This window comes from Rhododendron vialii, chromosome 4a, assembly GCF_030253575.1.
Source record: "Rhododendron vialii isolate Sample 1 chromosome 4a, ASM3025357v1".
Lineage (NCBI taxonomy): Eukaryota > Viridiplantae > Streptophyta > Magnoliopsida > Ericales > Ericaceae > Rhododendron > Rhododendron vialii.
Genome location: NC_080560.1, coordinates 32,756,400 through 32,780,758, shown reverse-complemented (window position 1 = coordinate 32,780,758; position 24,359 = coordinate 32,756,400). Strand labels below are relative to the sequence as shown.

Genomic DNA, 24,359 nt, shown 5'->3' with positions numbered 1-24,359 from the left:
TTTATGCCACGGCTTTGTAAATAAGCAAATAAGCAGTGTCCACCAAACTGCCTAAATATTTGTTCAACCAACCCACTACCTCCACTTCTCCAAAAAAAAAAAAAACCTCTCTCTCTCTCTCTCTCTCTCTCTCTCTCTCTCTCTCTCTCAAAGAGTAAATATGTGCAACTCTCTCTCTCTCTCTCTCTCTCTCTCTCTCTCTCTCTCTCTCTCTCTCTCTCTCTCTCTCAAAGAGTATATATGTGCAACTCGTTCATTGCCTTCTTTGTAGAGTCGCAAGTACAATACCAAAACGTACGTACAGTCAAAAACTAGCTAGGCTGATTTCCTATGCCTCGTCATTTCTCTTGTACCCCTCGATCCATGCATTATCGCTCAATCATAACCCCCATAAACCTTTCAGAATTTTACTGTTCCGTTGGAATTTTCATGAAATACTGCAATATGCACGTGCATGCATGTATGTACATCTAACCATAATATAGTTTTCAATCAAGGCGGTTTCTGAAGCAAACTACATATATTTATGGATAGCCTTCTCTGTGATGAAGTTTGGCTCACCGAAAATTCTAAGTCGGATAGCAGGCACAACGTTAACGGTTGCTTCTACACTACTAAGGAAGATTGCAGAGAAGCTTTTGAAATTTGCCTGCAAAAGGAGTTGAGTTACATGCCTGAATCGGGATATCGAGATCATCTCCAATCCTCTGGTTTGAGTTTAGCCAGATTCAGAGCCATGCTGTGGCTCGCCAAGGTTAGTTCCCCACGCGTAAACTATTAGTCCTATGCTATGTTACCTGGAAGGAAAAATCGTTCTTTTACGAAGAATGAGAACATATAGAGGGTAGGAATTTATCCATTATTATTCAACGATCCACTAGTTTCAAGAGACAATTTGTGCATGATTGAGATTCATTCTGGATGTGGCTCGAGTACGTAACATCTTTCAAATTTTTCGTGTGCTATTGTTTTCCACTTGTGAGGATCCTTATTCATTATGTATATGTGTACGTGTCTATATAATTTGTGACCTGAATCTCTCTCTCTCTCTCTCTCTCTCTCTCTCTCTCTCTCTCTCTCTCTCTCTCTCTCTCTCTCTCTCTCTCTCTCTCTCTCTCTCTCTCTCTCTATGCATGGAAGTCTCAAAGCCGGTTGAATCTGTCATGCCAAAGTGTTTTCAATGCTGCAAATTACTTTGATCGATTCCTCTCCTCGAAGCAATGCAAAGTAAGTGTTCTTTGTTACTCCATAATTAAGCATATATATTCTTCCCATTCTTCTTTCAGCTTAATTTCTATTTATTTACCCAACCCGGGAGGGAACTTATGGTTTTAGTTACTATTTGCCTTTTTCCCTTTTATCTTTCCTGAATCCAATTTTCTTTGTTTCAATCATGTTCTTATTATCCGACAAAGAAACTCTATGTTTTTATCTTTAAATTTGCATTTTGTGCATAAATAATGTAGGGTTGGAAATATTGGATGTTTGAATTACTGGCCATTGCATGCTTATCTGTTGCCTCCAAGTTTGGTGAGACAGCCCATCCTTTCCATGAAATTCAGGTGAATTTTCTTTGTTACCATAAAAAACTCTGCCATTATTAATCTCAATATATGAGTGACAAAAAAATTGTGTACTTACAATGTGTTGCTGAGGCTCCGTTCCACATTCCAAAATAAGTACTTAAAAAATAATGATTTATTTTCAAGCTTAAAAATAATAGATCTATGAAAATAATTTTTTAATTTTTTTTGCAGGGCTTAGATAGATCTCTATCAAACAAGATCCATATTGCATATTTTTTTATTTCAGTAAGCCATTTATTTTTAAGCTTAAAAATTACAAATAAGTACTTTTTTTTTAAGGAGTAAACCGGAACACCACATATCACCAGCTTTGGTCATTGCTTTATATCGCTGTCTACTTAAATATTCAACATGCAAATATTAATCGACAAGGAAACAGTGTAAGAATGCAATATCTAGCCATATTCCCAGTGATATAATTAAGTGGTTACCAGAAAATTGGTGATAGAAAAAATTCTCTGTGTATGGTCTTTGTTTCGATTTTTTGGTTGATCTGTTGCCAACTTTGTGTGGAGATATGGGAGCACATGATTGGTCTAATGATATGTGTCAACCTAGTTGGGTATACTCTCTTTGACAATTCTCTCCCTTTGACAATGATGCTATTTTTTTCGTACTCCTTTGTATCTTGTTGTATCTCTTATTACTCAATTTAATGAAATTTCTTCTACTTACCAAAAACAAACAAAAAAAAGATAGAATTTCTCTGTGTGATCAATGAATTCTACATTGTCATATATGGTGACTACAGATGGAAGATCTTGACCACTCATTTCAATCTAACTTGATCCAATGGATGGAATTGACCCTACTGAAGACCTTAGGGTGGCGACTTGGCTCCGTAACAGCTTATTCCTACATAGAATTGTTGATGAGTAATTTCATTGATACCCTCAGTTCTTTCCTGCTTGGAGAGTTAACTACAAGAGTCAATGAGCTACTTCTTGGTGCCCTTTCTGGTAAAAAGCAAGTATATACTACCACATTGTTTATCATACGCTCCTTCTAGAACCTTGTATACAGTTTCGGCTATTCTGCCATGCAGATCTGACAGTTAGTTAATTTTTTTAGAAATGACAGTTATTTAAAAAAAATTGAAAATTGAAGAACAAATTTCTAATCATTGACATTTTGTAACAGATACAGTATTTCTTAGAAATACATGAAGGGCAAGGTATTTCTTAGAAATTTCGAATCTAGTTATAAGTTACAACCATCCACATTTCATAACAAATGATCCTTTAAATACATGAAAATATATAAGTTGTTATGGAGAGGGTACGGATGAAATCATATTGATTTTGCTTCTTTCATCGATCGCATCGTACTGACAACTATGAACATTAAAAATGTGCAGATTCTGAACTTGTAGAGTTCCGGCCGTGTACTATCGCTATATCTGCGGTCAAATGTGTTATCAAAGAATTGGAGCTTCCATCAACAGCTAATTCTCACCTTGCATATATCAATAGTCTCATTCCTGGAGATCAAAAGGTGAATGATCAATTACATTATTTCATTTGTTTGTTAATTCCTTGAATCCAATTACTGCCCGTTTGGATGATTTTTTAAATATACTTCCTCCGTCACATTTTATTTGTCCATTTTTTATGTTCGTGTTAGTTTTCATATAATCTCATTCCTATACTACACTTTTTCTTTTAGAAAAAGTACTCTTTTTCTCAAAAACATCTTTCATGAAGAGAGGAAGGAAAGATAGATGGCCTTTACCCTAGCTCAAGTAGAGCTACCCTTTGACGAAAAAAGGGAGCATTGGAGTTCAAAGCTTACAAAGAAGTGTCGAATCCCTATTAGAAATAATCAAATTTATTAATTAATAAAATAGGTTCTCTGCAATCCACTTGTTTCGTGTTTCGGTTTGTTTTGGGTTTTCCGTGTTGGTGGTTGCATTTTTTCGTCTTAGGCTTTTTGGTTTTGAGGAGCTTGTTTAGGAGGTTCGGCTTGGGTGGTTTTTTGTAGAGTCTTTGCTTTTGGCTGGCTTCTTTCTTGCCTTCCTAGTTTTTCCTCTGTGTCTCGAGTGGCGCTAGTTATTGTGCCCTTGATCCGTTTAATCTTTGTATCTCTTTTTCAAAGATTAATGAATTCTTTTTGCCGAGCAAAAAATAAAAAATAAAAATCCACTTGTATGGACTGTGTTGTACAATTCCATCTTAATTTCATTCATTTTGTCAGCCCACAAGTATGGAAATATTATTCCACGAATAACAAATTTTGAATCTACAATTGTTGTTATTTGATTCAATTTTCTCTTCGCAATAGACCATGCATGATTTTCACTATGAAAAATGTATGTGCCTTCAATTGTAGGATCAACCTTATTACTTTTCAAATTATCCACAAACTGAGTGAACGAAATGGACGGATCGATCCCTTTTCTTCTTCTTTTTTATGTGTTTTTCGTGAAGGAAAAATAGATTGATGAACTTGAGCCTAGCTTGAGTGATTGTACACTTTCAAGAAAAAGGGAGAGGCTCCAAGTTCTTCCTTGTATCTAGAGATTTTGCCATCTCAATGTACCATTTGTCGAGTTCAATAAAATTTTGTTGCCTATCCAAAAAAATAAAGGGAGAGAGGCTCAAGGTTCGAGCCCATGGAGCTAGCATTATGCCCTACTAGTGGAGTAGTGTGCAAATCTTATAAGCCCTAAATTAGCTCTTAATTAGAATTGCAGCACGCATACATACTTACCCATTGCGTGCTATGTTGTCTTGGATCAATTACTAGGATGATATAATCAAGTGCCACAAGATCCTGGAAGGGAAACTGGCTTACCCATTACTACTTCACAACTCAATGGATAGAAGAAGGTATTGTATTTGCCCTCCAAGCCCAGTCACCGTATTGAAAAGGGAGCAGGTTGAAGCATGTGGTTGCCAAGGTGATCATTTGTCCCTTTTCAAGATGCCTAATCTCAAATCAAGCAACATGATCAAGTGGAAGAGGGAAGTTGATCATGATCAATGTGATGAAATTGGGACAGAGTTGTAATCCGTTCTAGGGTTTCGTGTTTTCCTTCTAGTCTTAAAGTTTTTTTTTTTTTATTGGCTAAAGACTGTATATTATTAAAATAATTGAATTAGCACCTTATATAGAGGAGGAGCTAAACTCCTAACCTTCTTTCTTATGGCACTTAAGTGTACCCGTGATGTCATTGGGCCTAAGGTCTGTTGGTAGCCTTCTCAAGTTCTAAGTGTGAGAAAAGGATTTAATCAATAATGATCCATGGAAATGGTGTGAAGCATTCAATTACATCAATGAAGGTTCAACTGTGTTAAAGATTGAAATGGTCCCAAGATTTTTCCTAAATGATTAGTTGAACAATATATTGAATTCAAGTATGGTTACACCTTGAATTTTGTTGCCATTAATTACACTAGTTACAGAGAAGTAAATGGACATAAACATTAATGAAATTCACCTAGCCAAAATCCCCATATGGTCCAAAAATGACCCAATTAAAGAAACAAGAGGAAGTGGTTCTTGATTCGATTCGAGTTGAAATCCTCTCATGTGATGATTTCTCACGTGGTCTCTCATGCGACGCGAAACGGAACAAATTACGGGTCTATTTGACAATCCGAACAGTTCATTTTGTCAAACACGATGTGTTTTACGTCCTTGCGAAAAATCAATTTCATTGGACATCAGTACAATTGAACGAATCATATTTGTCACAAGTGAAATAGACGGTCAGGGTCTAACTGTGCGTTTCACTTGTGAAAATTATTCAACCAAGCTTTTACCAACTTCAATCAACTTGATTTTTTTACATAAAATGTTGAAAACATTGAGACCTACTAAATGAACAGTTCGGATCATAAAATAGAACCGTGATGAGTCCCGTTTTGCATCACATGAGAGAATCTTCATTCGATTCTTTGATCCTATCAATTGATCAGAAGAGTAAACCAACTTTTGTTATTGAAATTGGAAATTACTTTTTCACATAATTTCAGTGCGGAGTTTCCCTTAAATACAGAATTTCTTCCCAAATTATCTACACATTGAGCTAGCGTACGAAATGGACGGACTGATTCATTTTGAGGAAGGATGTAATGGGTCCACGAGCCCGAGTCCACGCTGAATTACTGAAAATTCAGAATCCATGCATGTTCTTTACAAAGATGCTACATGCACAACGGTTGTGCAAAACATCAAACACAATCAATCTTCATCCGTTTATTGTTGTAATAAATGGTCAAGATTCCTTTAAACTTTTCCTTGGAAGAGTTAAACTTTTCATTAGAAGAGTTTTTTTAAAATCTAGAGACGTGGCTTTTTTTTTGTTTTGTTTTTCTGCTTTGGCTGATTGTTTGTGTAAGTTTGTTTAGCTTTCGTCACTCGAGCCCCCTCGATGTACCCTTTCGAGTTTATATATATGTTTCGTTTTGCCGAGCAAAAAAAAAAAAAAAGGATCAAAATTGGTTACACAACACACACAACGGTTGTGTAAGTATCATTAGTGTGTTCTTTAAGAGGATGGATCGATCATTACCAAAATGCATGTTCTCCCAAAAGCAGGTTTTGAAAATTGTTTTTTCATAAAGGAAAAATGGAACTTGAGCCTATATATATAGCTAGTTCAATTTATTGTAATCTTTCAAGAAAAAAAGAGACTCGAGGTTCGAGCTTATAGAGAAGCACTTACCCCTCTATGAGTGTGCGAATCTTTCTTTCTTTTTCTTTTTCTTTTTTTTTTTTTAATAACTCAAGTGTTCGAACCATAATAATTACGCGCACTTCGACCAATCCTAAATTACAATACGTATACATCGATCCTTACCCATTGCATATGTTGTCTTCTGTTACTAGGATGATGTGATCAAGTGCCACAAGATAGATCCATGGAAGGGGGAAACTGCTTTACCCATTATCACAACTGATCAATGGGTAGAATTGAAGAAGGTATTGCATTTGCCCTCCAAGCCCAGTTAGTGTACCGAAAAAGGAACAGGTTGAAGTATGTGATTGCCAAAGGTGATTTGTCCCTTTTTAAGATGCCTAATTTCAAATTAAGCAACAAGAAGAGGAAGAGGGAAGATGAACGTGATGAAATTGGGACAGAGTACGTTGTAACCAGTTCTAGGGTTTCTCATTTTTCTTTCTTTTGTTTTTCCTAGTCTTGCAAAGTTTCAGAGTGTGAGAAAAGAATTGGGCCACCGAAGGGTCCCTGGTCATTAACTTCAAGGTCTCGGAATAAGTCAAGGTGCATGCGCACAAGCTGGCCTGGACATTCGTTTGTAAAAGAAAATCGTGAGAAAGAGACTTAAGTAATAATGATCCATAGAAATGCTGTGAAATATTCAATTACATCAATGAAGTTTCAACTGTATTAAAGATTGAAATGGTCCCAAGATTTTCCTTAAATGATTAGTTGAACAGTATATTCAATGCATGTATGATTACTCCTTGATTTTTGTAGCCATTACACTAGTTACAGAGAAGTAAATGGACATAAACATCAATGAAATTCACCTAGCCAAAACCCATGTGGTCCAATGGCCCCAAGAAACATAAGAAGTGACTCTTTGATCCTATCAATTCAGAAGAGTAAACCATCATTTGCTATGTATTTTAGTATAGAAAAGGGAGAGCACATTTTTAGTGCCTTTTCTTTTTTCTTTTTTTTTTTTGAGATTGCGTATACCTCTCTACTATTCCAATAATGCCCCTCTCCCAAATCAGTTAATGCATCACTTATAACTTGGCATGGGCATCTATACTTGGGCAAATGAGTAATTGATTAAAAACCAACTTATCATAACCACTACTTCACTATGCACAACAATTCTAAAAATGTACCTACACATAAAGTGTCCGAACCTTTTAGTTAATATGTGAAAAGTATCTTTTCATATCCATCTCTAAGAGCAGAATGATATCGTCCATCTGAATAACATGCGACATCATTTTGTCTTCCTGATTCACTCCCATGTTAGCCAATCTATCCGTCACCTTGTTGCCTTCCCGAAACACGTGTTTTTAAGTGCATCTCGTGGAGGCTAGAAGGGCTTTGCATTTGCAGAACAACACCTTGTGCGGAGAATGTTCGGGGAACTCCTCATTGATCATCAACACGGCTCTCTGAATCAGACTACTGGATTCCATGGCTTCCATGATGTGATTCTTCACCATTTCTAGCCCTCGGAAAAATCCCGAAAGTTCTGCTTCAAGACTCGTACAAGCTTCTATTTCTTTAGGATGGGACCCATACTAATACTCAATCTGAAATCCACTGGATAAGGTTTTGGAGAGGGAGAGAAAGCAATGGCCACTGTTTGAAGGGACCAAAAAGGAAATGACTACTCTGTTAGACATTTCATCCTCTCTCCTCCCCACAAGATCTCCAACAATTCATGCTCACAATCACCAACCAATCTCACACTTGCATATTCCCATCCGAAAAGGAATAAAAACCTCCAAAAAGCCCCTATGTTTCAAGGTCCAGGCTGCTAAGCTTCCTTCTGGGGTTATCTTCTTTTCTTGGTCTTTTTGTTCTCTTGTTTTCTTAGTTGATGCAGTTGGTATATATATACTTCAGATATATGAATGTCTTTGGGTGATAGTGCACTAAAACTAGCTAAACGCAAATGGGTTTCTGAAAATTTCAGGTAGAATTGCCAAAAGTGGAGCCTCAGTTCAAAGCACCCTTTCTTGGGTTCACAAGGACTGCAGAAATATGGAATTCGAGGGCTTGTATGATTGGCCTCATTGGGACTTTCGTTGTGGAACTGGTAAAGCCACTTCTTTCATCAATCAATAATCCCGTTTGCACTTGTTTGTCCCCCTGTTCCAACGCACTCGTAATTACTTATCATTTCGTGGGCACAAATCTGGAAACATAATCGTGGGGTTTGAAGTGCTTGAGCCAACGAGATACACATTTTGAATAGCATCTCTTGCCTAGCCTTTCGTGTAATAAACACCCATCTTACTCTAGAGAACATAGTCATGGTAAACAAGAGTATGCAATTCCTCATTTCAGATTGTGTATTATCTTTGAGTCATTGACTGTAGTTAAGGGACTTTGGTTTCGTTTTTCAGATCATAAACAAGGGAATACTTCAATTGATTGGAGTGGATATTGGGAAAGGTCTGGATCTTCCTCTATGAGCAGTCAGTCGAAATAAACAGGGCTTCATATCGGACTTGGTTTACGTTGCACAAGCACTAGCCTTTATTATGTCGAAATCATTTGCGCACTAGCCTTTATTATGTTGAAATCATCATCAATTCTGTATTGTCCTTCCAACAGGCAGGGTGGGACGAGTACCAGTTAAGAAGTGCCTCGAAACCTTGTAATAGTACATTTCTTCTCGTTTCTACTGTGTACGAATCTTTAAAATCCTTCTTTGATAATTTTGAATCACTGGTCACAACTCCATCAAACGACGACTGAACTATCTTTCTCCAACAATCTCTAATGCTCCTATCCAAGAGCATCTGCATTTCCTGTCTAAATCACTTTGAAGTTCTTTGCCTGCTTATCAAATCAGCAATGAAGTTATTGATAGATTTACAGCAGAATTGCACTTTAAAATAGACCCTCAACTTTATTACCCATTACACGAGTTGGGACAACCATACAACTCTTATTACTTACTCTACTGCATGGCTTATGTACGACTAGGTTTCTAAGAAAAGAAAAGGAAAAAAATAAAAATAATACTAAAAAAAGAAAGAGGAAGGAAGGAGATACAAATGTACATACATCAGCAGATCTTGTGGAAGTATATTTACACTGTTACACATCCGCAGGAATAAACAAACTCTTCACTACATCTGCTATGCATAGCCAACAAACATTGGGAAGCTACCACGGTGCCGATACAAGGAGAAACTAGAGGACCCTGCTTATTCGAGCATCAACAACTGGCACTTTGGAAGAATGCTCTGATACATCTAGTGCCTCAGCCAGAGACAGCCGGGGGTTTCTCCAGGCAGACTCTGCCAAACTCCTCAATTTCTCTCCTTCATCCTTCCTATTCTGTTGAACACACAACGTTTCTGCATATCCACCTGCATAACCGTAATCAAATACTTGCAGCAGACACCCTACACTTTAGTGACATTAGAGTGAACCGCCATAATAATCAAGGGCGTATCCTTGTCATTTAAGTGGATTCAAATAAATTCACTAAATTTTTATTTGCTTTTATGTAAAAGTTGGGGAAATGTCTATGAAATGACTCCAGAAATTTACAAAAAACATAAATAGTAGGGTCAGTACAAGAAAAGCATAAGTTAATAAATAAGAAGTAAACTGAATGAAAAACAAAAATTTATGACGATACTTGCACTAATTGCATGAGACTTCAAAACACAGAGATATTAAATGCATGCATACTATGATCAGTGATGGCTTTGCTGTGGTTTTCTTGACCAGGATATCAACAATCACACCAATTGCATGCACAACCAAGACTGAAACATATCACCATAGATACACGCAGACGAGCATTTATGCACACATGTGTGCCAGCAAGCGTGAAAAATCGTATTTAGTATCTCATTACATTGTTGACGCCATACCAACTCTGGGACACTATTCCCATTTAGTATCTCATTACACAGGCCACACTTGCCTTTTGGTAGAGAAGACAAAGAAATCACCCTTGAGCGCTCTCTCAGAACACTTAAAAAATGTTAAACCAACTGCAGAAAAGTTCCAACCAAAATTTTCAACTAATTGTCAGCACATTTACCGTTTGTTTGTTTCCGATAACAACTCGCAGGAGCACCAAAAGGAGGTCAATTTATAAGGTGAAAGTTCTCATTACCCCCCAAAAAAGTGCGCAATCAAAGAAGTGCAACAAATGATGTTCATGTCTGCTAAATTGCCATCTGCCACAAGCTAGGCACAGCCTTAGTCAACCTAATGTGCTGGTCAAGGTGGGTGAATCACGCCATGGAGCACGAATAGGCGAATTTGGCAGTAAGAAGTCCAATTCGTGAACTTATTTGGTCAAACTCAGGAGTCCAATACAAGTTCTCCTTCCAGCCATTCCTTCATTTAATGCCATGTGTACTAAAATTGTAACCTGTTGTGCGCCTCACATGCGGGGAAGTGTTACTCTCTTATAGGCCAGATATTGTTGCTAGCTGCCCTAGCTCATGGACTGATGGGCAGTAAAACATGAATTCAAATAGTAAGTAAAAAGTCTAATGCAGTTTAATTTGTAACTTTGTAACCAATGTGGGATTGTGCAAGTGAGGTGTAGGTCTTTAAACCTGTAGCATAGAAGCCACACACTTAATCTCATCCAATGGGGAATACAAATTATAGCATTACAAATATATAAACTTATATAAGCTCTGAACCCACTCCCATTCTGTGCTTTGTCTTAGAAAAGAGATCTTGCTCTCAATGAATCGGTGACTAGTGGCACAAAGCACTTTTGAAAACAAGACCCATGTTTTTCAAATCAAACCCAAAACATAAGCATGCAGTATAAAACGAGCATGTTGAACCATACCTCTCGCAAGAGCCAATATATCCCTTCTACAATCCTCTGCAAGCGCACCTACGAACCAAAAGAAAAGGCATACTCAGCTTATTTCACACACACACAAAAGAGTAAAGGAACTGCTTCATTACGCCTACCTTCAACCTCCAACGGAGGACCCTTCAGCAAATCTAATGCCCGTCTGAAAAGTCCCTACAAAGAGTTGATAGATCAACAGATCACATCAAAAGAGTTTAATAAAAACAGTGACATGGAAGGGGATTGCTCCCCAGGGGTAAAGTAATTAAATCATGTAGTGAGTAGGCAAACATTTTATTTTGCTTCACAAAAAAATATGTCAACTCAAGTCTAAATCAAACGCACTTTCCTCAGTTTAAACGAGTCAAAAATATGGGTGCTCTAAATCTATGGCATTGTCATTAAACAGTGAAATCAATTTCATAAAACGAGAAAATCACTTGCATTTTGTATTGAGCCACTTATAAGAACCATAAGACATAAAGCCATGGTAAGAAGTACGAACTGAAATGTCTGGGGAAGTGAGTAGATAAATTTTATGTAACTACTAACCTCTTGAATCAAAAGGGAACTTGATTGCTCCTGCATTGCTTTCTGTCGGAACATGAGAGCTATGCAGGTTAGGATAACCCCAACCTTGGGATGATGTGAGCCTACACCATATCAATAAAACAATGCGATACATACATGCATAAGCACAAAAAGATTTCACGCCCATCAAGTAAGAGAAAAGGTAACACACCAAAATGTTTTTCCGCTATGGTTAATGCTCGAGTTAATATCTCCTCCGCAACACCAAAATTCCTAAAACAATAATGTTCAAATTCCACAACATGAGAAGATCATCACGGCCATGGATAATTGTATGAACACAAACAAGAAATCCCCCACTTACCCCAGGTGTGATTCAAGTTGTCCTAATGTGCAAGTAGCTGCCATCTCAACTTCCTCGGATACCATATTACAAGCAGCCAAGTAATATGGAATTTTGAAATCTTTATTATCATCAGGCATCTCCTGCGTTGCCATTCCATATAACTTCTTTGCCATTGAAAAATCACGTAGGATATGCTTGAATTCCCCGTAAGATAGTGCAACATTCCCTATACATCACATCGTCAAACAGCGTAGAACAAAGCCTACCAGTATTACCAACAGAAATGAACCCACCGGTGAAATATTTGTCATCTTCAACACCTAGAAAGAATGATTCCGCTGCAGGAAAGTAACCGAGCATTACATCATATGTACAACCAGAACTACATTGAGACACAGAAAGAAAGTCAAGCAGGCTCTTGGATTCTACCTTTTTTAAGTTTACCGCCTACAAGCTTGACTAGTCCTTCTATTGCCTTAGTGTGAGCATCTAGATCCTCAAGGACGAACCCAGTACCAATTTCTAGTTTTATTGCATCCATCAGTTGCCTGCATACCTCTGCAACTGCTGATGCAGTATCATCCTGTAAAGGCAATATCGGAGATCTAATTCTATTAGCTTAAACATACGAGTTATAAGTTATAATAAGAAAAGCCTATTGGCACGTGTACGTGCAAACACTGGACAGAGACCACTCACAAGGGGTGTGTCACACAAGATATGGACCCCAGTGAGGGATGATATCCTTTTGGAGGTCTGTGTGCAATGTCTGTACACAGAGCTTTTTCCAAGCATAATCAAAAACATTTGTGAAGAGTTGAGACCATACCTGACCCAATTCTAAATAGATTCCAACAAGAGCTTCCGTAGCAGCAACTGTTACAAAGGGCCAAATAAAATCATTAATCTCATGCGTATTGCAACGACAAATATATACAGCATCGGACACCCATAACCTAATGCATAACAAAAAATGGAACAATCAAATAGAAATCAAAACGACCAAATTTACCTCTAACCCCCATGGAAGAGATGTTTAGATCTTCAATTTTGTGGAGTCTATCAATGGCTTCAGAGAAATTCCCTCTATAAGAATCGAAGTTCAACCACCGTCAATATCAACAACTTCAAAAGAATTAAAATAAACTTAAAAACCTAAGAGCATCTCCAGCCCTTAGTCAAGTGTTGACCCAAATTTAAATTTGAGTAAAATACACTCAATCATGGCTTCACTCCTTGACCCGAAGTTGTATCAAAATGAGTTTTCTATCCAAATCTTTACCCCAAATGAAGGGGGTCTCTCTTTTTTCCACTCAAAATTCTTAATGATATTATGTTGCTTTCAATTCATTGTTATGCGGCTTATGCCACTAAAGATGTTTTTGCTAAAGTTTTACACTTAAATAAGTATTTGCCCATCCAGTAAATCAAATAAAGCTTCAATTTGATGTTGTCTAGCTAAAGCACACCAAAAAGACTACCATTTTTATTTCGCCTAACCACTTTGTGTTTATGTGCTCCAACTCTATTCTGTATTTCAGGGGTTCATTGAAACTAACTTAACATGATTTGTGATGTGCTGGACAACCATCCGTTTTCCATCGGCTGGGCGCATTTCCTTAGTCTTCCATGGCTGGCCAACAGGCCCTTTGGATTTGAGAAGAAGGGATCGAAAAAAATGGATTGCTGTCTCACCATGTTGACATTTGGTAAAGAAAAATGGACAAAATAAAACACTTCCTTTTCCTTCATTCATCATTCTTAGTTTCTTATCACTATTTCTCACCTTTTTGAGTTACCCAAACAAGTAATATGATCCTCTGTCATCCTCCATTTTTTTCTCTTCCCACCTTACAATCCAAAGGGGCTGTATATGTAGCCAGCCAACATGGCAAAAAGACAAAATGCTAGCTAATTGGCTGATCCATTGAAGTTCTGAAAAAGATTGTACGATGGGCTGTTTTACTAACAGGCGTGTTTGCGTAGCTAACTGGAGACGCTCTGACAAAAAAAAAAAAAAAATCTTATGGGAGAAAAAGAGAACCTTTCATAGAATAAGGTTGACATGCCAAGTAGGACCATTCCCTTGGAATTGTCATCTTGCTGAATAGCCAGGCACTGTTCCAGAACTAGTAGAGCTCGCGCGTATGTTTCATCTTCCTTGTCTAATAGAAAACAATCGGAACAGAGAAACAGATTTGCTTACATATCCATATACATGTACATACCTACATTAACAAGCCCTTTGATTGTGAGAATAGGGAAGGAAAAAAAAGTTACTGTGATTTCTCACCAAATGATGAACCATATATGCCTTTACATTTACATGCTTACTAAAAAGGCCCTTTGTAAAAGGAGAAAACATAAATCATAGTGATTTCTCACCAAATGATGAGACGTTACTAGAAACAAAATGGACCAAAAAGGATTAATCTTTTTTTTTCACTTCTCACTCCAGTCCTTGACTCAAACTTATAGCAAATTGATGCTTTCCCAAATTTTTAACCAATATAGGGAGACTCAAATTTTTTAAGGCCATTTTATCCCTCAAATTTACAACTATGCCATTAATGAAGCTTTTTGCTCAAATTTATAGATTTGAATTTGTCAATTGAAGTGCTTGAAACTTTTACACAAATACTCAAATATAGGTAAAAAATAATAGTTAACCACCAAGGTGGTAACCTAGATGGCTAAGGTGTGAGGGTGAAAGTCCCCCCTCCCACATGATCGCAGGTTCCAATCCCGCTTGAGGGTAGTAGTCCAGTGAACCAGATGCCGTGTGGAGGGCCCTTGGCCCGCTCTAGCACTTTGGTAGGGTTGTGGTGAATCGCTCGCCCCAGGCCAGTAGTTATGGCTCAAACCGGACATTTCACAGCGGATGGGAACCCCTATGGTAACGTCCAAGGGGGTTTGCCTCGTTGCCCCTTCCCATCCTTTGCATCAGCTAAAAAATAGACGGTAAAAAAAAAACTGAGCAAGGACTGGAAATGCTCTAATGAGAATTTTTCTTTTCATTTCTCAACCTTTCTTATCATTTCTCATCCCATTTTAGTCATTGGATAAGTGCAATTAGAATTCACCCTTTTTTTCTCACCATTTCTCACCGTCCAAAAGGAGAATGATGAAGGCATAATAGATGAGAAGGGAAAACCTGATTTACCTGAGCGGGCGTAAGAGATGGCGTAGTTGATCATTTCAAGCGCGACTGGGTTTCCCTCGGTGGTCGTTTTTGTTTTCGTAGATAACGACCTGACCGACAGCAGAAGCGGTGGCGGTGCTAGCGGTGGTGTCTGGGAGATGATTGGTGGTGGTCTACCGAAAACGATGCCGCTTCGAGCCACGGTTTTCGCCGCCCGTGACAGCTTAGTTGCCACCCGAATCATCGCCTCAGCTCCTGCTTCTCCTCCTCTTTCCTCTGTTCTATAGTGCGCGAAACCCTAATTTCTTTGCTTATTTAAGTTAGGGAAAATTATAATGAACCCCCCTCAAACTATACCTAAGGGACACTTTACCCCCTCAAACTTTTATATTTGACACTTAACCACCTATAACTAATGAAAATGCAAAATCGACTAACTTCTGTAATGGAATGGATTTAAGTTACCAATTTGCCCTTTATTGAAAAAGAAAAAGGGTGGAAGCTAAAGGCTGGTTAACGCTGTTCTCACTTCTCAATCACCGCCTCTGCTCTATTCTCGGTTGCCGGCACAGACCCAAAGAACTCAGTCATCGGCGCAAACCCAAAGAGCTCAATCGCCTCCAGCACCATGCTAGTCTTTCTTCCCCACCAAAATTCCAAACTTTCACACACCCAAAACCCTTACTCAACCCAAAATTCTCAGCAATAAACTCAATCTCAATCTCAACCTCCTCAAACCCTAACCCTAGATTCCCCAAACCCACAAAATCGAGATCAAACCATTGCTCAATCAAACCCAAAACCAACAGCAAGAAGCTCAAGTAGAAGACCCTATAATCATTGACCAAAAGGGTGAAGAACTAGATAAATCAAGTATGTTAGACCCATTTGTTTGCCAAACCCCATTTTATAACTGAGTTTTCTTAGGGCAACCAACCCTCCACCAGCCCTACTACTCACCACCGGATTCTTCAAATGGCGTCGTACAGCAGCAGCAGTTCTCCGTTCAAGGCTTGTTTCCTCTGGCATCATGCAATCGTCAATCGTTCCTCTAGTTACCGGACTGGATCCACCGCTGCCAACGTCGTCACCTGCACCATGCTATTCTTGATCGCTACCTCTACGCTTGCCGAAGAGGTCCACACTAAGGAATTGGAGGGGGCTTGTTGTGTCGTGGGTGTGATTTTCAGTTTTGGTTTGTTGATATACCGTATATGTATTTAGTATGTATATACTCCCCCCATCCCAAAATGAATGATAATTTTTAAAACTCGTGTTATTTTTCATTACTTGTATTTTTCAATCTATAATGTTTTTCATGAATTTGAAAACTTTGTATAATAGAACTAATCGAAAACTATCAAACAAGATTCATATTGCATATTTTTTGAGATCTAAATTAAAAATATAAGGAATTGAAATTGACACAGATATTAAAAATTGACATCCAATTTGGGACGGATGGAGTAATATATATGAATGTAAAAAAATGTAGAGAAGAGAAGAGCAAAAAAGTCTCATTTTTTTAGATGAGAGGGCATATGAGTTGCATGTGACACTTTCCATCCAATTCATAACAAAATGCAAACGGGGTTGCATTTTCATTAGTTAGAGGTAGTTAAATGCCAAAAATAAAAGTTTGAGGGGACAGTGCCAAAAATAAAAGTTTGAGGGGACAATGTCCATGAGGCATAGTTTAAGAGGGTTAAACTATAATTTACCCTTTAAGTTACTGTATTTTATTTCGGAAAAATTTCAAAATGACACCTGAATTTTCACTCCAATGTCACCGATATACTTAGACTTCATTTTATTTCAATTAAATACCTGGACTTACAAAATCCCCAAAATGAGGCACCTGCCGTTAGCCTTCATCCATTCCGTCAACAAAATTGCTGATGTGGCACACATCACCCGTTAACTGGCCCCATTTTACATGTTAGAAAGTAAAAAACATGCACACAATCAAAACCTCACCCTTTCACTGCGCTAGATCCATCATCGCTTCCACTTCTTAAACCCTCCTAATTTCCTCTGCTTTCCCATCAATCGAATCCACAATTTCTCCCAAATTCGGTTCGATTTCTTCAACAATCCTTGATTCTGAACATTAGGTTGGAACGCGATTTGCTTCTGCTTCAACCATTGAAATTGCTCCTAAGAAACCTCATCAGTGATGGTGGTGATAAGCACCTGAGAATGTAATGTAGGGTGCGCTAGTGTCTAGTTTTAGTTTAATTTAATATCTAAATAGTTTTTGTTAACGTTGTTTGCGTGTAGAATGTTTTAGTTCTGCTTTATAGATAAATCGCCAAATAAAGGAATCTTTGAGGCCTAAGGCATGTCAAGGTGGAAACAGCCCGAGCAGAAGCTGATTTGCCCGAGCAGAAGCATCAGCCCGAGCAGAAGCTGATTTGCCCGAGCAGAAGCATCATTGCCCGAGCAGAACCTGTCATTGCCCGAGCAGAAGCATCATTGCCCGAGCAGGACCTGTCATTGCCCGAGCAAAAGGAAGGCAGCCAAGGCAGAACTTTGAGCTATTGAGCTCGGCATCGATGGGATGCCATTTGTTACATCGATGCCGAGTCCCTTAGTGGTCCAGTCTCTTATTCAGCTCGGCATCGATGGGATGAAATGCTTTACATCGATGCCGAGCCCCATAGCAGAGCTTTCTAAGGCCGTTGCCATCGATGTCGAGGGGTTTAGCATGAGATTTCGAAGCATCTAGGGAATATTCCAGGCATGGAGCTTAGAAGTATAAAAAGCGTATTTCATTGTAGAAAAAAAAGGTAGATAGAAAAGTAGAATTAGATTTGCTTACCTAATTTTAGATCTAGATCTAGATTCAAATTGTTCTTGAGTGTTCTTGAGTGTTCTTCATTTTTTTCAGCACTTATCTTTTAATTTTCTGTCCTTAGTTGTTACTTTTTGTTATTGTTGCCTTAATTAAAGTTGTTTATCTTCTCCCGATCTATTTTAATCTCTAATTTTCTTCTAGTGTTGCTTTTCAATTATGTTGAGTAGATTTTTGCTTGCTTTTATCTCTTTAGATATGAGTGAGTAGTTTCAAGGGTTAGGTCATGGGATGATTAGCATCTCATGACTCGGGCGAAAATTGCATTTTGCACCCAATAAAGCTTTAAACTTTGATTTGAAAATTGATGTGGGGTTCGGGTTTGTTTGTCAAATCACCAAGGTGTTAACCTCTTTGATCATGGGTAGGTGGGAGTTTCGCCTACCCACCACACATGATGCTTAGAGCTCTTTCGCACGAAGTATTTGCCAAATGAACTCTAGAGCTAGCTTGGCTCTCAAATCATTTTATCTTCCGATTTGAGAACTTTAACCAAGTATCTTAAATTGTGTAGTTGGGTGAAAAGTGTGATTTAGCTCGGGTTTTGGGTGTTAATAATTCCTAGACCTAGCCTATCTTTTTCCTAGTTAATTCCTTTTTAATTTAGCCTTTTATCTCCACCGTTTAAAGTAAAACAAAGTTGGCTGTCTAAAAGCCGAAAGCCCGTACTTCCATCTACAAATCCGACCAAGCCATATAATTATTCCCTTGGGTACGATCCCGGATTTCCGGTTTATTATGCTTCAAACGACGTGTTAAACCCTACGCTTGGGGTATTATTCCGCATTATTATTATCATCGGAGCGAACGAAGCAGGTGGAAACTTCTCCGATTGGTCTAGTGATGGGAACTAGATTGTAGGTTTGTGGGGTTTTGATTTTTTTTTTTGATCTGTGGAGTTTTGATTGTGCGTACAATTAAAAGGTGAAGAAAAGTGAAGTAGGGTAGTGTTGGGTTGTGATTGTGTGAATTTCATTTGCTTCCTAACATGTGAAATGGGCCTACTTAACGGGTGAAGTGTGCCATATCAGCAATTTTGTGGATGGAACGGATGGAGGCTAACGGCAGCAGGTGCCTCATTTTGGAGATTTTGTAAGTCCAGGTGTTTAATTGAAATAAAGTGAAGTTTAGGTGTTTCTATGACATTTCAATGAAAGTTCATATGCCATTTTGAAATTTTCTCTTTTATTTCAATCGTAATCTTCTTTGGGCACAGACATCGTGTACAGCACGTGTTTGGACCCGTCTCAGGTCCAACATAGATAATCGAATCCGCTCATTTTGTTCAATATATTTTGCTTAAGGTCCCTGTAAAAAACCAGCTCCATCCTAATGGCATTTTACGAAGCGTCCAAAATCGCTTTAGAAAATTGGACGCTTCGTAAAATGCCCTTATCGATGTCGGATGGAGCTGATTTTTTAAGGGGACCTTAAGCAAAATATATTGAACAAAATGAGCGGCTTCGATTATCTTTGTTGGACCCGAGACGGGCCCAAACGCGCGTTGTATGCGCTGTCTTTGTCCCAACTACTATACCAGTAGCATTTTTTTTTTTTTTTCTTGTTGGGGAAATTCGGGTCCTGAACAAGGTAGAGTCCGTTTTTAATTTTTATTATACTTGTCCAATAGTGGAGTACTTTTTTTTTCATTTTTTAACGAAAAAAGAGAGTAAGTTCTTGGGTATCAGTTGGATTGTAAACGAGTCGAGAACCAAACTAATCTTAAAGTATTTGAGTTGGGCTTGTCTATTAAAATGAGCTTAAACTTAACCTTGAGTTCGGCTGGCTTGTAAATGAGTTCAGAGGAGCTCATTTATTAAATAAGTATTTGTGAACGAGCTGAGCTAAATTTTAGAATGTTGAGCTCAACTCATTCACTACACGAGCGTTCAACTCAAGCTCGGCTCATTGCTAATGAGTATAGCCAAGCCAAGCCCTCAACCAACTGATCTCAAAGCTGCTCACAAGTTTGTTTGCCGCCATAGATTCCGAGTACTGTTTTTAGATTTTTCGTTATTAGTATTATTTCTCCACATCCATAAATTTTGCACAGAATATCCATGTTTTAAAAGAAAAGTAAATTTAAAAATAGTTTAATACCGTCTGGTATTTATCTGTGCCGGCGGATATGGATCAGTATCAACCAGTACCGGCCACTATTCTAGGTAGAACGAAACTTGAGTTGTGGGGTACTAAATTTTGGACAAAAGAAGTTGTAGCCTACCAAATTTAGGCAAAATCAATACGTACCGGGCGAGTGAGATGAGAAATTCAAAACCTTGATTCCAATTTCGAATCCAATAAGTCTATTCGTACAGCAGATTGGTACAGATTTTGTGCACAGATTTTCTGTAGGATCTATTACAGGTCCTACACAAATGATCCGAGCTGTTCACTAAATGTGAAACATTTTTTCAAGGGCCGTCGCAAAAATTCAGCTCAATCCGATACTTATAAATGTTCGATCCAATCATCTAAATTTTTCATATCCTAATATCTAAATGAAAAATTAGATGATTGGATTGAACATCTATAAGTATCGGATTGAGCCAAATTTTTGCGGAAGCCTTTGAAAAAATGTTTTAAATTTAATGATCGACTCGGATCATTTGTATGGGACCCGTAGTGAGCCCTAAGAAAAATCTATGCACAAAATCTGTATCTGCTGTACCCATAGACTTACTGTTCCCAATCATGGGGTTATTGGACTTGTTTTTTATGGACCTTAAGCCTAGTCCGAGAGAGCCTTCAGCAAACCGAAAATGAATCGGTAATAACAAGGTCCATGAAAACACTAGTTCAATAATTATTTGGGAAAATGACGGTCAATGAAGTGTTTTGATAATTAATATCCGTTAAGAATTTGTCCTTGGCAGTATCAATTCAACAATGCTACTCATACAACGATCCAAACACAACAATTTACATAATCTCTTATATACATGTGTGGCCCACACATAGTAGTGTGTATGAAGCCTACAAGTATGTGAAATATTGTGTGAAAATTATTTTTTATATTAATTATCAAAATACGTTCTGAACCATCATTTTCCCTCATTATTTTGAACCGTAGGCAGTCCTTATCTCATCAAAGATGGATTTATCGCCTTTCGCGGGGGTGGGAGGGGGGGTCTTTATCTCATCAAAGATGGATTTATTTATTGCCTTTCGCGCGGGGGGGGTTTCGGGGTGCCTTATCTCATTAAAGATATTTATCAATCTTAGGATTTATCGCCTTTCGGGGGGGAGGGGATGAATTTATCGCCTTTCGCGGGGGTGGGAGGGGGGGGGTCTTTATCTCATCAAAGATGGATTTATTGCCTTTCAGGGGGGTAGGCAGTCCTTATCGAATTTTATCTTGGGAAATTTCTTAAGAGAAAAAATTTAATGACTCTTCCAAGTTCAAATTTCTGTGTTCTTGAGTAAAAATTACATTAAAAAATTAAGAACGACTTGCGAATATTAAGTTCTTTTCTTCTGGTCTTATAAAAAATTTGGAATGAAAAGATTCGGAAAGTAGACTTCCTTTTTTTAATGAGCCAATAGTAAAAAAAAAGGAAAAAGAAAACCATCAAAGTTGCATTCGTGAATGGAAAAATCTAAAATCAGCCCACTGGGCTGACAATAAGAAGTGTGAATGTGTATTAAAAAATGTAAAAAAATATATAGAAATATGTGTTTTTCTTATTTTCTTGTGTGCTTATTGTCAACCCACTGGGCTGACAATAGAAAGACCGTTCATGAATTGGTGTTAAATGTTTTTTTCTCAAAGTTCAACGTTTAGTTAATGAAGTCCTCTCTTTTTTGGTAAGTTACAGATACGATTTAGATACTCAGAGTCATACAGAAATAGTCTGGAGCATGCAACCCCCTTCCGATAGCTGTGAAATAATGCATGAAGGAACGTAATGAAATCTGATCAACCATCACAAAATAAGTACTTATTTGTAATTTTAAAATAAGGTATTTCCGAAAATAATTTTTGATTTTTTTTTTTGCACCGTTCAAAAGATCTCATCGGGATCTATCAAATAAAATTCAAATCGCACAAAAAATTATTTCAATAAACCTATTAATTTTAAGCTTGAAAAATTACAAATAAATACTTATTTTTTAAGAACTCTTACGGAACACAACCTAATCTCCTCCACTTCCAATAGCTACACACCACATGGGTATTTTTGAAACGCTAGTTACAACTTTTGTCAAGTTTATTCAGCATTCTATGGTTTGAGGCATACATTACGTATCTCGAAGTTGGACTTGGTATCTGGTCCGTCTCCGAGGAAAAGGAAGGCTAGCATCTTGGGCACCCAAAGTTTCTTTAAAATTAGGGGCCCCGAATTAATAAAGTATATACTAGGTTTACAAAATAAACTCAATATGAATATATAATCATACAAAAAAAGAAGAAGTGATATTCAAGTGATACTTTTACGTTATTGTAATAATCACTATTTCTAGAAATTCTACCTTATTATAGATGTTTTTACTTCGAGACAAATTTACTTTTCATTTCGTTTGGCGATGGTCCTAAACCTTAATGTTCGCCTCGGGCCTCAAAATGTGAGTGATACCCCTGCTTGGTATTAGAATTGGGAGAAATTTTTCAGTGCCGGGTGGGCACGGGCCACGTGGTGCCGAGCACGCATCTCGACCATCCAAACGTATTTTGGACAGCCCAAAGCTGTTTGGGTTAGAAGGGGTATTTTTGTAATTTTATACTTAAAAATTATCCAAATAAATCTGGACCATTCACAACACATTTGAACGACCGAGATGGTGCTCAGCACTACGTGGCCCGTGCCCACCCAGCACTGAAAAACTTCTCTAGAATTGGACAGGACCACATGGATACAGCAGAAAGGGTACGTGACAGTGTAGCGTACCATGCAATTACTAGGAGTAAATTTGTTCTCTGTGTTTGTGTGGTTATTTTCGTTTTCTCTCATTGGTGGGGCAGATGGATTGAGCTTGTTTCCCCTAATAATCTCAACCAAAAAGTTTTCCCTCGTCCCGGGGTGTCTCTGCTTTGTTTCTAATCCTCTCTTCTTCTTTTTTGACCGTTAGGGATTCACGATATCCGAATCAAGTTACACGCACCTCAATTAATTTTTTTTTTACAGTATAGGCAAAGATAAGCCAACGGGACTAGAGAATTTATGAAAGAATTGTTTTCTTGCGATCCGATCTCAATAATCAAATCCTAATCAATTGTGTGGGAAGCAAAAACACACCGATCCGACTAGCCCTTCGGCCTTGCTTAGGTCCCAAATTCCCATTTAAGATCTTGCGATCATCCCTAGTTCGACATAACATGTGCAACGACCAACCACCTGGTCACACTCACGTTTATTTCTCGACTTATTACATTCCTCCCATGTATGGCCAAGTCACCTCACCCAAGCTCTAGCCCTGTAAAAACTTATTGCGGGTGTTTTGGGGCATCGTGTGGTATTGTTCCAACCAACTTATATTTCTACATGTACGACAAATGGTCCCAATCCAATGAAGGATGGATCCCGTCGATTTGCTCCGGACCAGTTCGATCCATTTTATGCATTCGCATCGTTCAAAAGTGTTTTAGATGGTCCAAATTTATATGGGTGTTTTTAAAAAAATAAAAATAAATACTCTCTTTAAATTTGGACGGCTCGGATGCACTCAAATGGATTGAACTGGTCTGAAGCAAATGGAGAGTATCCGAGTCCAATCCAATGTGCGGTTGTCAGAGCCACGGAAACATAATTCTCCGGGTCAAATAAAAATAAAAATATTCTTTTATAAACTTTCAATTTCTACTCCTATGTTCAAGAAAATATATCGATTAATTCCATTGTTAGAGTACAATTTTGTAGAGTTTTGTCTGCGCAAATGGTGATTTAAATATTGCATTATGATACCATTTTTTATAAATAAATTATCAAAATATATTTCTTCAATTTATCGAAACATTCCACAAAAATTACAAGAACTAAAATTAATTTTAGAATATCGCCTTACATAAATTCAAAATTTTTTTTTTGTCCACTCGAGTGCAAATTCTAGCTCCACCACTAATAATTGTGGAGAAGTTGAGGCACATGACCATTGAGTTCCACTAAGTTTTTTTAGTTTTTTTTTGTTTTGTCTTTATTAAAAAAAATCGCGTTTGTTATTTTTAGGCCTCACTTTTCTGGTTTTTCAATTCGTCTCATCAACAAATCGAAAAAGTAAAAAATTATGACTTTTACTAAAATATTTTTTGAAATATCCAAGATAAGGCCGACTTTTGGGTTTAATTATTTTGGACATTTTCAAAAATATTTGGGTAAAGGTCATTATTTTTTACTTTTCTCATTCATCTTGACAAGATGAATGGCAAATCGAAAAAGTGAGTTGCAAAACTAACAAA

The 24,359-nt window shown here is 37.7% G+C and overlaps 3 protein-coding genes across 4 annotated transcripts in view; 2 read left to right on the top strand and 1 right to left on the bottom strand.

Annotated features, from left to right (window-relative positions):
• The first annotated feature begins 287 nt into the window (after positions 1-287).
• On the top strand, positions 288-4,612 carry LOC131322039 (putative cyclin-D7-1). Its single transcript, XM_058353139.1, has 6 exons — positions 288-754; positions 1,141-1,227; positions 1,467-1,562; positions 2,338-2,545; positions 2,944-3,080; positions 4,332-4,612. Exons 1-6 carry the CDS (start codon positions 527-529, stop codon positions 4,593-4,595), a joined length of 1,020 nt encoding a protein of 339 aa, XP_058209122.1. The 5' UTR covers positions 288-526; the 3' UTR covers positions 4,596-4,612.
• Positions 4,613-7,626: 3,014 nt separating this feature from the next.
• Positions 7,627-8,996, top strand: LOC131322036 (light-harvesting complex-like protein OHP1, chloroplastic). Of its 2 annotated transcripts, none has more exons than XM_058353137.1 (3): positions 7,627-8,049; positions 8,219-8,341; positions 8,652-8,996. In XM_058353137.1, exons 1-3 carry the CDS (start codon positions 7,906-7,908, stop codon positions 8,718-8,720), a joined length of 336 nt encoding a protein of 111 aa, XP_058209120.1. In that variant the 5' UTR covers positions 7,627-7,905; the 3' UTR covers positions 8,721-8,996. The 2 variants fall into 2 exon arrangements, with proteins under 2 accessions (XP_058209120.1, XP_058209119.1); XM_058353136.1 differs by having other exon boundaries at positions 7,631-8,076.
• Positions 8,997-9,134: 138 nt separating this feature from the next.
• The window catches only part of LOC131322031 (uncharacterized), an 82,880-nt gene continuing 67,655 nt past the window's right edge, over positions 9,135-24,359 (bottom strand). Inside the window, exons 2-13 of the mRNA XM_058353128.1 lie at positions 15,124-15,392; positions 14,014-14,134; positions 12,982-13,055; positions 12,799-12,845; positions 12,399-12,552; positions 12,263-12,307; positions 11,988-12,195; positions 11,835-11,896; positions 11,645-11,745; positions 11,212-11,266; positions 11,084-11,131; positions 9,135-9,626 (exon numbers count right to left, since the gene is read on the bottom strand). Coding sequence (XP_058209111.1) covers positions 9,448-9,626; positions 11,084-11,131; positions 11,212-11,266; positions 11,645-11,745; positions 11,835-11,896; positions 11,988-12,195; positions 12,263-12,307; positions 12,399-12,552; positions 12,799-12,845; positions 12,982-13,055; positions 14,014-14,134; positions 15,124-15,355 — 1,326 coding nt within the window. The 5' untranslated portion in view covers positions 15,356-15,392 and the 3' untranslated portion in view covers positions 9,135-9,447. The remainder of the gene's footprint in view (positions 9,627-11,083; positions 11,132-11,211; positions 11,267-11,644; positions 11,746-11,834; positions 11,897-11,987; positions 12,196-12,262; positions 12,308-12,398; positions 12,553-12,798; positions 12,846-12,981; positions 13,056-14,013; positions 14,135-15,123; positions 15,393-24,359) is intronic.

Bases quoted from the DNA above. Each gene is read 5' to 3' on its own strand.
- LOC131322036 (XM_058353136.1), top strand. From the start codon at position 7,906: ATGACTACTCTGTTAGACATTTCATCCTCTCTCCTCCCCACAAGATCT. The intron at 8,077-8,218 runs GTTATCTTCTTT...TGAAAATTTCAG, and splicing joins CTGCTAAGCTTCCTTCTGGG to GTAGAATTGCCAAAAGTGGA. The intron at 8,342-8,651 runs GTAAAGCCACTT...TTCGTTTTTCAG, and splicing joins GGACTTTCGTTGTGGAACTG to ATCATAAACAAGGGAATACT.
- LOC131322039 (XM_058353139.1), top strand. From the start codon at position 527: ATGGATAGCCTTCTCTGTGATGAAGTTTGGCTCACCGAAAATTCTAAG. The intron at 755-1,140 runs GTTAGTTCCCCA...TATGCATGGAAG, and splicing joins CCATGCTGTGGCTCGCCAAG to TCTCAAAGCCGGTTGAATCT. The intron at 2,546-2,943 runs GTAAAAAGCAAG...AAAAATGTGCAG, and splicing joins ACTTCTTGGTGCCCTTTCTG to ATTCTGAACTTGTAGAGTTC.